The sequence below is a fragment of the Manacus vitellinus genome, unplaced genomic scaffold (assembly GCF_001715985.3).
Source record: "Manacus vitellinus isolate BGI_N305 unplaced genomic scaffold, ASM171598v3 scaffold_27_pilon, whole genome shotgun sequence".
Classification (NCBI taxonomy): domain Eukaryota; kingdom Metazoa; phylum Chordata; class Aves; order Passeriformes; family Pipridae; genus Manacus; species Manacus vitellinus.
Genome location: NW_021940039.1, coordinates 6,442,061 through 6,455,068, shown reverse-complemented (window position 1 = coordinate 6,455,068; position 13,008 = coordinate 6,442,061). Strand labels below are relative to the sequence as shown.

The window sequence follows — 13,008 nt, the reverse complement described above, 5'->3', positions numbered from 1 at the left end:
TGAGCAGCCAATTCCATAAGCAGCTTCCCCAGAGGAGGGTCTGTGCTTCCCTCCCTGGAGCCAGAAAAGGGTCTTTGGTTCCTTCCCAGCAGCTCTTCTGGCCAAAAGAGTTTCTTTCTCCCCCACCCCCCCTTTTTTAAAATTATTTATTTATTTTGTATTATTTTTTGTAAGTGCTTCGGTATTACAGAGGAGGGCAGCAGAGAGAGGCAGTAAGGACATCCTTAAATAATTTTCATTTCTTCAAATCTGCCTTTTCCTCTTCTCTCTAAGTCCAGAGGAGAGATCCTTGGGGGGGTGGGAGGCACATCTGCACTACAAATAAAAATAATAATTACAACCACCAACCAAACAACGGGGAAAAAAGTAACAGCTAAGAAAAAAAACACTTGAAATCAAGGACTTTGGGAATCAGAGATCACAGAAATTGTACTATTATTAAGGAGAGGGGAAAAAAAAGAGGGAGGCAAGAAATCCAGCGACCATGGGCCAGCCTGGCTTCCTAGCGTGTACTTTGTGTTCTCTCTCCTTTTTCCCAAGGTAATTGCAGTCTGCCGAGAGGGAGTTAAATGGGATTAAAAGATCTGTGTAAGCAAAAGGACCCAGAAGAGAAGGAGGAAGGAGTGAGCCGTCCGGGCCAGGGGTGTCTGTGACACAGCTGAGCCCCTTAGCGAGGCAGAGAGCCGAGCTCCTGGGAAGGATGTACCCACAAACCGGCCTGTCCCCCGATTTCTGATGGATTGCCGCAAAAATTGCCCGAAAGAGACAATGCACTAAACGTGATGGAGCCGGAATCAGAGCCGGTCTCCAGACTCAGAGCTACAGCGGCAGGCAGGGGGTGAGTACAAACTCCGCTTCTCCCGGCGCTGGGGAAGGGCATCCCGGGCGGGCTGGGGGTGCCGGGGAGCCGCGGGATCCCGGGAGCTGGGAATGGGGTGGGGGAAGACATTCCTCTGCCAGGGGATGATGTGAAAACTCCTGGGCTGGAGAGGAGAATGGGCTGGGAGCAGGGAGGCCACGCTGCGGAGCGGGAGAGGGGGGAATGGGGCTGGGGTGTGCGGGAAGGGGTGAGAGCGGGGATTGGGGCCGGGACGGCCAGGAGGAGCCCCCCCGCCCCCCAATTCCCACGCACCGGGGAAAGGGGCTCCCAGCCCTGGAGCTGCTCCGGGGGGCGGACGCCGGTGTAGCCCCCACGCGAGATGCAGGAGCGGGCGATTCGCTGCCCCTCGCACCCCTCATGCTGCTCGGGCACGGCGGGGGGGTTCCCCAGCCCCTCCTGGGAGCAGGGGATGCTGCTCCTCACCCTGTCCCGCGGGGCCGTGGGGACTCGGGTACCTGGATCTCGCCGCCGTGGTCCTGCGGGAGGTGGGAGAACCCGGGAGGGCTGAGACACGGCGGAGGTGCGCGGTGGCAGCTCTTCATGTGCTCGGCACACACAAAATGCTGCTTCCTGTCCATCCGTGTGTGTATGAAAAAATTCCAGCATGCACCCTGCCCGTCCCCTTTCTCCCACAGCTGGGACCAGTTTTTACTATTTTCATTCTTAAATGCGTTGTTGTTATTGTTGTTGTTATTTTCCTGGGGACCAGCAAAGGGTTAATCCCGCTGGCTGCGTTGTCGGATGTACTGATGATTTACCGACACTCCCTTGGAAAGGCTGGGATTCTTCTGCCTGGCAGTTTGAAAAACTTGTGTACAGGATCCCTCTGCTCGGCTGGACTGGGAGATGGGGGGAAAGAGGGGGAACGGGGCGAGGGGATTCGGGGGCATAACCCCCCCTTCCGCCCCCGGGGTCACCCCGCTCCCGCCCCTTTTGTAGAGCCGGGAGATGGATGAATGTGCAGTTCCCTTTGGAGGCTCACACTGTGTGTGGAGTTACACGGAGAGCCCAGACCCCTTCCCAGGGGCTGCAACCGCTCTCCTTGACAAGTTTTCTGTGTGTTTATATACTCAGAAGGACTGAATTGCAGTGCTTTAGGGTGGGTTTTGTTGTGTTGTGGATTTTTTTGCGCAGACGTGGCTGTGGCGTGTCTGGAGATGCTGGAAACTGCAGCGTCTCCCAGTTACACCTTTTTGTCGCTGGATACGGTCGGGGTGAACCGCCTGGGACGGTGTGAGGGTGGCTGATGTCAGAAAGGGAGAAGTCTAAAGGGGAACAGAGATAAAGGTTCCTTTGAAAGACCACGAGCAGCGTGGCCACAGCGAGGGGACGGGCCCCGGTGCTGGGGAGACACTTGGCACGATGCTCGGCCGCTGACAGAGCACCAGCTGCTCAGCCCGGTGCAGGGAGGTGACCGAGATCACGCTACAGATGAGGACAGGGAGATCCTATCCCAGATCCTACTCGAGTCCCAGGGCAAATCGGACCCAGCTGAGGACAGGTTTGGGAAGGAGGGAGCCAGGAGAAGGCAGCGTGGCTGGCTGCCTGCCTGCCTGCCTGTCGGAGGTCTGTGTCTGCTGCTGCGTCGGGGCATCCCAGGCTATCACAGCACGGCTGCACGGGGTTTGAGTGCTGCAGTGCCTTGGGAAATCTGGCGTTGGTCTGCCCTGGTGCCTTGGAATATGAGCGCCTTTTGTTCCAGGGTCTCCCCTGGCCTGTCCCTCCCGCGTGCTGCTCCGGTCACTCCTCAGCAGAGGTCGCTTGCTGCCCTTCACATCATCTCCCGAAGGGATTTTCGGTGCTGGCTTCTGATTTGTTTGGCAGAGCGCTGTGCATCCCACCATCCCCGCAGCTGGATGGTCCCACTGAGGCCATTTGGCTTGGAGAGGGTCCCGTGAGCCCGGAGCTGGTGTGTGCCTGGGCTCGCCGGGCCACGCTTGTGCTGCCGAGCCTTACTCGTGGTTGGGTGAGGGCTGTGCTGCCTGCAGGCAGCTTGTGATGGGAATGTTCTGGTGCTTTTCCACGTGGCACTGGGGGGTCCTGCTCATACCAGCACTCCTGCAGCATCCTCTGGAGCAGGGCTGAGGAGCTGCTGGATGTGCAGGAGACCCGTGGATGGGAGTGGGAGAGCTGGCTCACCAGGGAAGGAGCAGCCCTTGCAGAGCGTGCTTTTGAAGCCTTGTCCTGGCTCAAGCTGCCAGAGCTTGTAAAACCAGAAGGACACAAAGTTTTACAGGCTCTTCAAGCTTAACATGCCCCCTTGGTCATTTCTGCTGGTGCATTTTTGGTGAGCACAGTCTCTCTAAGCCACAGGAGGTGAGTTTGCATTCAGCTCTGCATCAAGCACGTGTCCAGACCATAGCACTGGTGCTGTTCCACTGTGGTTGTGACTCTTTGGCCCCTTCCACTCCAGTGTCACATGCTGGCCGTGCAGGAGGCTTGATGCTCCATCCATGTGTGGAGTGAGAAAGCTGCACACGTGGGGGTACAGCACCCACCTGGCACCACCAAGGTGGGTCAGCCCCTGGGAAGGTCCAAAAGGGCTGGAGAAGGAGCCATGAGCCCTGTTTTAAGAGGAAAAGAGCATTGCACGCAAGCCAGGCAGGTGGTCTGGGGACAAATTATGGTACTGCTGGACAAATTCAGCAATAGGCTGAATAATTATGTGTGTGCTGGGTACAGAGGGGTGCCTGGGGGTACAGAGGAGGCAATTGCATGGCTCCTGGAGCTGTGTCCAAGGAGGGAAGGGTAGTGTCACAGCCAGGGTTCCAGCTGAGGTCCTGTGTCCAGGTGCCCCCACTCCTGCTGCCTCGATGTGTCTCTCCAAGCACACCCTTTAATAAGGCAAAGCTCCAACTTCATCCTCTTTCTCTGATGGTTTGAGGAGTTAAAATCTGTCCTGCTTGAAAATGCTATTCATGGAGGTTGTTACTGACTGGGGGTTGCCCAGGTCTGGTGATGAGGGGGTTGTCAGAAATCAGGGACAGACACAGAGCTTGTGGGGTTTTTTCCCTTCCTTTTCTTTGGCAATTTGTCGGGGGCATAAGTAGAAATGATGGACGCTTACTGAAGTGCAAATGGAGACAATGGGGAATTCTATACGGCTCTGCCAAACCCCATTCAGAAAATGAAGGAATGCAAAGGCATTTGTTGGAAGGACAAAAAAGGAGTTAGATGACAGATCACGCTTAGCACTTCTGTTTGTGGAGGGCTCCAGTTGCTGGAGAACACAAAGGCGAGGGCCAGGACTGAGTGTTGTCACTTCACACAGCAGCAAAGTCAATATCCCAGACACACAGGGGAGACCAAGGGGAGGGCTGCCAGGAAAGATTCGCTGCTGTAGAGTTGCTGGGTCTTTGAGTCATCACAGCCATGTCAGTCTGGCATCTACCAGGTGAGGAAGTGGGCTGTCACCAGCAGGAGCTGGTAGCTCTGGGGCAGCTTTGTGCAATGATTACACAAGCTCCAGTTCCAACTAGGAGGACAAGGACCTGCTGTTTGGAACCTATCAGCCCTCTATCTGCAGAGATCAGTGTGAACCCTTGAGAGAACAAGGTGTGAGGTGTCTGCAGGAGGTCACACTGACCGTGCTGGTGCTTCATCTCCACCTTGTGGGTACTGCAGGTCTGCATGTCCCTTCTGGAGATGTCCTAAGAGGAGCTATAGGTGCCAGAAGAGCAAATATCAGGCAGCAAATATATGTAGGGTTTTGCAGCAGTGCCTGTGTACACCAGACAAAATGTTTTCCTGGAGGTGTTAAATCAATACCTGGTTTATATTGCACAAAAGGCCCAGCAAAGGACAAAGCAGGGTCGATACAGGGACATCCACATAGTTGTGTGCTTCCATTGCTCTTGCCAGAAATTGAGGGTGAGAGGAGAAATACCACCATTTCCAGAAGCCCCAAAAAGGGAGAAGAAATCTGGTCTGCAGAGGATGTTACAAAATAAGATTCCTACCCTAAAAAGCTGGAAGTGGAATTGATGCATGGTACAACTTAAAGCCTCCGTATGTAGGTTGTGACTTGTTTCCTGTTCTCTATCAAAACTGCTTGGGAGTCTTATAAAATATCACCTCCAGTCACATGCAAAGGATCTTAAGCCACACATATGTTTTCTTGTATTAGGATACACTGTCTGATCTACAGCTAGAAATGTAGGTTTGCTTTTCTTGAAAAGCAATTTCAGCATCCAGCTGGCTTTGTGGTCTTTTGGACAGGAAAAAAAAATACACCTGAATGGAGGAAAGTGAAGGGAAATTGTTTTTCCACCCTGCAATAATGTTTGCAATTTCAAAGCCATTTCCCCACTGTAAATGAGGGAGAAAACAAAATAAGAAAACTAAATGCTGCTGTGGGCCCTTGTAACACTTCCTTCAGCTTCAACCCATCATCTAAGCAAACAAGATGTCAAAATCATTTAGACTTCTGCTCTTAAGGCAGGGCAAATCTTTTAATTTAAAAAAAACCCTGAAACTGTTCCAACCAATTCTAGGCATAATGGAGTGGAAACTTAGCTGATCACAATTGTTTTACAGGTTGTTTCAGATTTGTCAAACTTGCACTTTTTTTTAGGATCATTTTTGACCAAGTCTACCTTGAAAGGTCTTTTGTTACTCTTGTTCTTAGTTCAGTGTAGTGCTTTATGCTGGTTGTCAGGTGAGAACCCATAAGGGTTATTACCAGTCTTTTTGCTTCTCTTTCCCTTTCTGTTGTATTTTACCTTGCACTTTTGGCACAGGCTGGTTCCTGTGGACTGATCCACAGGAGTTTGCCAGAAGTAGTGAAGCAAAATTAAGCTGTACTCAGAAGCTTCAGTTTGCTATAAAGAGAGTTTGTGCTGGAAAACTTTTAGGGTTCTTGTGAGCTTATATCATGTGTGCTGTCGGGCAGTTCTTCACCCAGTGACTGTAGCAGTGGGGTCATAGAATCACATAATGGTCTGGGTTGGAAGGGACCTTAATGTTCATCTTTTCCACCCCCTGCCATGGGCAGAGACACCTTGCACTAGACCAGGTTGCTCCAACTCTTGTCCAACCTGGCCTTGACCACTTCCAGGGATGGGGCAGCCACAGCTTCTCTGGGCAACCTGTGCCAGGGCCTCCCCACCCTCACAGTAAAGAAATTCTTCTCAGTATCTCATCTAAATGTGCCCTCTTTAGCTTAAAGCCATCCCTCTTTGTTCTGTCACTCCATGCCCTTGTCCAAAGTCACTTTCCATCTCTCTTGGAGCCATTTTAGGCATTGAAATGTGCTATAAATTCTCTCTTGAGCCATCTCTTCTCCAGACTGAACAGCCCCAGGACCCTCATTCTGGTATTCATGGGCCCTGTGCAGTAAAATAAATAAATGTCTTTAGTGGTACCTCTTAAGAGAATCTCAGTGGAAATTGCTGCTTGTGGGAAGAAGCTGAGATAAAGGCAAGGTGGGTTTGATAGCTCTATATAAGGAGAAAAATCTTCCTTTACTATTGCTCCTCAAGCTGCTTGTACAGCCCTGTCACTGCTGAGCCGTGACGGAAAAAGAGCCTGCATTAAAAATCCCGGGATAATTAACAGCCCCATCACTCACAGGGCTGCCATTTGGAAGCTGCTTTTGCTTTTTCCATTAAGTTGGTAAATTTTGCCAAAGTGTTTTTCTTCAGTGCTTTGGCACTGGGCCCCGCTCTCAGCTCTTACAGTGTTGGCCGAGCGAGGGGTCCAGGAGCAGGGCTGGGGCCAGCTGGATCCCACACCCTGCATTCATCTCCTTTATAGCCCCAGTCAGTGTCACTGGAATGAAATTACGTGCTGGATTTTCCCCCAAGACTTGTTCCCCTCGTCGTGTTGATCAGTGTGGATTTTGGAAGCGAATTTGGATTGCAAAGGTACCCCTCCAAAAAAAAAAAAAATGGACTTCATTTCGGCGTGTTTGTGTGCAGCAGTGGTTGTACATAGCTGTGTAAATCTGATCCTCACCAGAAAACAGGTTCTTAACACCTGGCACTGCTGCTGCCCTTACATTCACCCCATTCCCCTCATCTCCTGTTCTCATGGGGCAGCTGAGCCCAGCTGATGACACTCTGTGAGGTCTTTGCTCCTTGCACAGGTGGAATTGTGTCCATCTTAAAACTCCACCGCTCCTATGGAGGTGAACACAGAAATGCAGTTTTTCTTGTGAAGCGGGTTGTAGCCTCCTTTAAGTCATAAAAAGGCTGCTAGAGGTGTCCTTGAAGAATCATCCTTCCTCCCTCCCCTGAAGGAACCTGGACAGCAGCACTCCTTGGACTCCTCAGTGTCTTCAGCCCAACAGTTGTGTTCCAAGGGGTGACATGGTCAGAAAACAATCAGGTCTCTCCCCAGCTGGAGATCTCTCGAACATGGTGAGGGTTTCCTGGTCAGCATACGGCCAGCTATAGGACATGCCAAAGAATACTGGGATTTGGCTGTTCCAAGCTGTTATTCCTTCATAAAACAAAGCAGCCCCAGAGCCCCTGAAATGCACGGTCCAGTGTCAGGGTGATGGAAACTGCAAAGGAGGACGTGGATTGCTTCATCTCATTTGTTTCCCAGTCGATGAGGGGCCGCTCCAGTATTTTATCCCTTCAAGCCTTAAAGTATTAGTTAGTGGCTGGATTCCTGGATGGATTTTTACATTCAAGGCCAGGTTTCCCCACAGGGAAAGGGTCTCCTGCACTGAGAGGATCTGGCCCAGGGTAATACATTATCTCAGAGGATGCTTTCTTGTGCTAAAGCTGAGGCTTGATGGCAGGAGCAGAGTGGTCCGTAATCCCACTTGATACATGATTTGTGTGTCAGGTCTGGAGGGAGGAGCAGGCTGCCCTTTGGCTTTGCACAGCCCAGTGTTCACACTGGCCTGGCTGAAGTGACGAACGACCTGGGGATGTCCCACGCTGCTGTCTTCTGGCTGAGGGCTTCCTGTAGTTTACATTTCTGTCTCTTCTTCCAGCAGCCTTCGCTGATGAAGCTGTGAAATACCATCTCTAGAAGATGAGGGAATTCAGTCTTCAAACTTTCCACTGACAGCTTTAAGTGAGCCTAACCAAGGAGTTTCCGATGTTTGTTAGCTGGCTACAAATCAAAGAAGCTGATGGGGGAAGGAGAAGGGGGGGCCTTAGCTACCTTTCTGGTAAAAGTTTTTCTCTCTGCTGCTGTTTTCAATGGCACTTGAAGGCTTAAAGCTGAGCTAACAGAGAGGTTTGTCCAATTCCCTCTCAGGCATGAAAGGGTCTGGGAGAGCATGGGCTTGGAAGCCTTCAGATCTCACACTTTCTAAACTTTCCTACCATACCAGGCTCATGAGAAGATCATTAGTGGGCTCAGCACAGGGTGCTGAGTGGTTAGAAGCTGCCCCTATCTTTGCATTCTGAGTGTAAAATGAGGAATAGATCCATGTAGGATGCTGCATGTTTAGAATATTTTTAAGCATGCATGGAAGCATTAGGACTCAGAATTTGTTTGCTGAGATGCAGGTGACACAGCACTGCATGTCAGCCCACCTTCCACCCCTGTCCTCACAGACCTGATCATGCACTCCTGGCATGTCTTTTGACCCTCAAGTTTTGAATTATTTCTCTGTTTTCTTGCATTTCTGAGGGTCTGTCCTGGATGGGGTGAGTGCCAAAAGGAAGCAGTAGTTAAGGGGTGGCTGACCAAGCACTGATGACCCTGTATCTCAAAACACTGGGCTGCTCCTTGTTCAAGGATGGATCAGCAGCCCCCAATGCCAGTGGGAAAACCTTCCAATGAATTCAGTGTGCTTTAGATGACTCTAAAGCAGCAAAATGAGATCTCAGTTGGAATCCACTTCCTGGAGACGTGGATGCTGCCACTGCCCTCGCTAGACTTGGGATCAAGGAGAAGACCCTTAACAAGGGGAATTGGTTTTGTTACTCATGTTGTAGAAACTCACTATTTTTATTTCTTTTCCAATTTTAGGGGATTCTGCTTTCTCTGGACTGTATTATGTTTTACCTGGTTCCTGGGACTCACACAGGGAAATCCTGAAGGTAAATTACACGTTTTTTTTCCTCTCCTCTTTCAACCAAAGTAAAAGCCAAGTGCTTTGGTACTGGTGTAGGGCCATCATTTAACAATGTCTCAGCCCAGTGCAGAGGTAGATGCATTTTTTGCTGGTGGTTGCAGTACTGATGATATGGGTGATGCAGTTAACAGCTGGCAAAAGAACCAGGGTTTTTACAGGTGATTACGTGCCCCACAGGATTTTCAGAGTGCCTGTCTGTCTGGTAGAACCTGTGGGAACGAAGCCATTTGTGTCTAAAATGTCACTGGCATTTACCTGCACTTTCCAAGACTTAACTGCTTTTAGAAAGTGCCCCTTGAGGCTGCAGCATTATGGAATTAAACATCTCTGGCAGGCGGATTTCTCCTTGACTTGAAGGCACCCCAGGCATGCCCCTGCCAGCACACAGGGTGTTATGCATACAGAAATGATGTCAGTTCTGACAGGAAAAGCAAATTTAAGGAAGAAAAAAATCCCACAAGGTTGATTGATAATAGAATTACTATACCTGGTTCAGTCCCTGTGATGTAGGGGAATATTCTATAGAGGAGTGATCACACACCTTCACCCTGTCTTTACATCCCTTCCCCAAACACCACCTCCCTAGTGCTGCTGGGGGTAGGACAAAATTGGGACACAATAATCAGTGACCCCACAGGAAGAGGGATGAAAAGCTTCAGAGTCAACACCCACAAAATTAATTCATTTTTTTTGTAGTTGATAGTGGGAGCTGAACATTTCTACAATATCTGTTTTTAAAGGAGCCTTCTCAAAATAGCAACACCTCTTCCACATGGATGTTTTACACGGGTATTTGCTGGAACTGAACAGCTTCCCCTGCAATCTGCAGACAACACTAAGTGGTCTAGCAGGCTCTAGGACTCTCCTCTCAGTCTCCAAAACATGAAGGAAAAATAGAAAGTTGGTCAATGCTCAGCCTGTCAGCCAGCCCGTGGAGCACTTTTTACAGGGGGGGAATAGATCCCTGCCATCAGCAATTTTGAAAAATGTAATATTTTCCAAATTCTGCCTCCATGCAAAAGAGGTGAACATCTGGCTGAATTACTTAGTCAAGCAGTTTTCAGAGCAAGTTTTATGTCAGCTCATAAAAAGGCAGAACAAATACTGTGTCTTGGCATCTCTCTTTTCAAGTAGGTTATAATATGCTGTTTAGATTCATCTCTATCCATCGTTCTGCTCCCATCGTAATTATGGGATGGTACCATGTTTTTTGATTGTTACCATACATCTAAAGCAAACTCTTTCATTTCATCATGACTGTGTTTACCCTAGTGTAGAAGATAACTCCCTTCTGAGATATTGTCTGTGATAAAAGAATTTTAAAAAGCTTGCTTGCCTTCCAAACAATAAGAGAGAGGATTCCCTTCTGGGTACCAGAAAATGAACACTTCCAGGGAAGTAAGGAAACACTGGTGACTTGAGGCTGTGTTATCATCCAGGATTTTCAAACATCAGATTTACAGGCAGTAAGAGCTTGTTCGTAGGTCAGTGTGAGAGTGAAATGAAGCCAATGCCATGGCCTTTTGAAAAATATTGTAGTTATTACTCTAAAGTTTAGGGGTCTTCCTGCACATTGGAAAATCAGGGAATGCCGAGGATGATCTTTCCATAAGTGTTACAAATCTGAAAGATCATGAGCTTAGTGAGTTCATCTGCTGTGCTGTGACTAAGGGTCTGGGCAGTAACTTTTGGAAATGCAGCATTTTTTCAACCCAATTTTAGCTGTGGGCATCACATCTTGGCTGTTGGAATCTGGGAAGCTGCAAGTTATTTCTCTCCTGCCTTTTGGCTTGTTTTTCTTATGAAGTTTTTTGTGGGGGGAAAGGGAGGAGAGAAAGAAAGAGAAGGGAAGGAGAACAATAAAATATTTTATCCCCTCTTTCAGAGACAATCGTGTGGTTGTTCAGGAATCTCTGAACATCTCACTTCACGCACAGAGCCTGCTAGAGAAGTTTTTCCCAGTTGCTCAAATGTTGCTACTGGAATGTTGCTCCTGATTCTGAGACACCTGGAGGCCAGGCAGCTCTAAGTGAATGTTTTTGTTGGTTTGTTGTTTGTTTTTTTTAAGTAATGTGTTTTGATGGAAAAATCCACAGAGAAAAAAAATCTGAAGGGGAAAAAATGCTCTGCTGAACTTGGAGCTGCTTAAGGAAGTCAAAATTACCTTGCATTTTATGTTAGTTGATGACATCCTGTCATCCCAGGGGATGTGCCCCACCAGCCCTGGGCAGTCAGCATGGGATGGAGAGGCAGATGGGCTGGGTGCACAGGAATCCTGAGCTCTGTGCCTGGACCTGGGGCTGGAAAGTCCACATACGTGTCCTGCATGAGGTCTCTTTCGGTCGGATTTTGCGTAGGCATCCAGAATTTGGCTCCACCTTAGTGGGTTTTGAGGGAGAGGAGTTGTTTGGGTTGTGCTTTTTTTTCCCTTAAGCACTGCTGGATGCAGTTGCTAACGAGGCAGTTGGATTGGGATTGCAAACGGCAGAGACATCCTCTGAGCAGGGAAACATCCTTAGGTCTTTGCAGAGCAGCTACCAAATGAGTAACTCCTGGAGTGTCCAGCATCTCTAGCAGAGACAACCACTGTCTGTCTCTGGGAGAGAACCTAAAAATACACGTAGAAATTGGAAGCTGGAGTCTAGCTCCTAGTTTAAGTGGTAAATTTATTTCCTTGGGGATAAATCCTGATGCCTTTGAAGTCTGTGGCAAGAGTCCCACTTGACTTCACTAAAGCCAGGCTTTGGCCTTTGCTATTTCATGGGCTCTGGAAATTGTCCAGTACAAAGACACTGCTGTGATTCCTCCATTCAGTGCAGAGAGGGAAGGGCCACGCTGAGGGACAGCCCTGTTGGGCAAAATGGAAGAAAAGCAAGGATTTCATAGGATGGGAGAAGTACTGTCATTAACACTTGCACATGCCTGTGCAGTAAATTATCTCCTCTGCACAGAGTGGGAAAACTTCCATCCTCTTCCACATCTGACGCACCCTCTCCAGGGTAGTGTCTGCTAGAAAATGAGTCAAGCTGCTTTAAAAAAGTCAGGTAGGAATAAAGCTGAACTCAGACAAAGTAAATATTGATCGACTCGTTCTTACATACAAAAATGGCCAAGGCTTTTGCCAAAGTCAAGGAACAAAGGTTTTCTCATCATTCTCTTCCCTTCCTGGCCAGCAACATTACAGGCCTCAGACTGCTTGAGTCTACAGCCCTTCTGGCCAACACCAAGGTTCTCTTTTAAGTGCCAGTTCTCTGAATATTGTGTTTTGTGATGAACATTTAATAGTTAAGGGTGAAAGCAGCCAAATACTGAGGCCCTTTTAGAGAATGAGCTCAATTTTTTTTCTTTGGATAACCTCTGATTTACTTTTCCTTTTAATATAGCAAAGCTCCCATCCCATGATTGGCACCACCACGTTTCTGAGTGTTAAATTCTTACCTGGCAACATCAGGGTTATACAGCCCAGACTGGCTTCCCCAAAGAACACTGAAATTTAGCTGGTCCAGGAGTAATGGGGATTGCATTTGGGCAGGGAAGAGGGAAAGGAACACAGTTATCCTAGCTAATTTTCAACGGTGGTAGTGTCATGGTAATCACAATCACCTTACCTTCATCATAGGATCATTTGGGCTGGGAGACCTTTAAGATCATCAAGTCCAGCTGTTAAAACAGCCCTGCCCAAGCCCACCACTAAACTGTGTCCCCAGCTGCCACATCCACACGTTTTTTGAACACTTCCAGGGACAGTGATTCCACCACTTCCCTGGGCAGCTTGTTCCAATCCTTTTGGTGAAGAAATCTTTCCTAATATCCAACCTGACACATCCCACTTCCCCCCACCCCCAGTGCACCTGAGGTCATTTCATGTCATCCTATTGCTTTTTTACTTGAGAGAAGAGCCTGACTCCCACCTAGCTCCATCCTCCTGTCAGAGAGTTGTAGAGAGTGAGAACCTCAGAACTGGCCTTGACCCATTGATCCAGCCTGTCCAGGTCCCTTTGCAGAGCCTTCCTACCCTCCAGCAGATGAACACTCCCACCCAACTTGGTGTCATACACAAACTGCCTGAGGGTGCACTCAATCCCCT

General features: G+C 48.9%; 1 protein-coding gene across 1 annotated transcript in view; it reads left to right on the top strand.

The window, feature by feature from the left end:
• Positions 1 to 250: 250 nt before the first annotated feature.
• Positions 251 to 13,008, top strand: part of COL27A1 (collagen type XXVII alpha 1 chain) — a 145,185-nt gene continuing 132,427 nt past the window's right edge. Inside the window, exons 1-2 of the mRNA XM_018074444.2 lie at positions 251 to 838; positions 8,816 to 8,886. Of these exons, the coding sequence (XP_017929933.1) occupies positions 783 to 838; positions 8,816 to 8,886 (127 nt within the window). The 5' untranslated portion in view covers positions 251 to 782. The remainder of the gene's footprint in view (positions 839 to 8,815; positions 8,887 to 13,008) is intronic.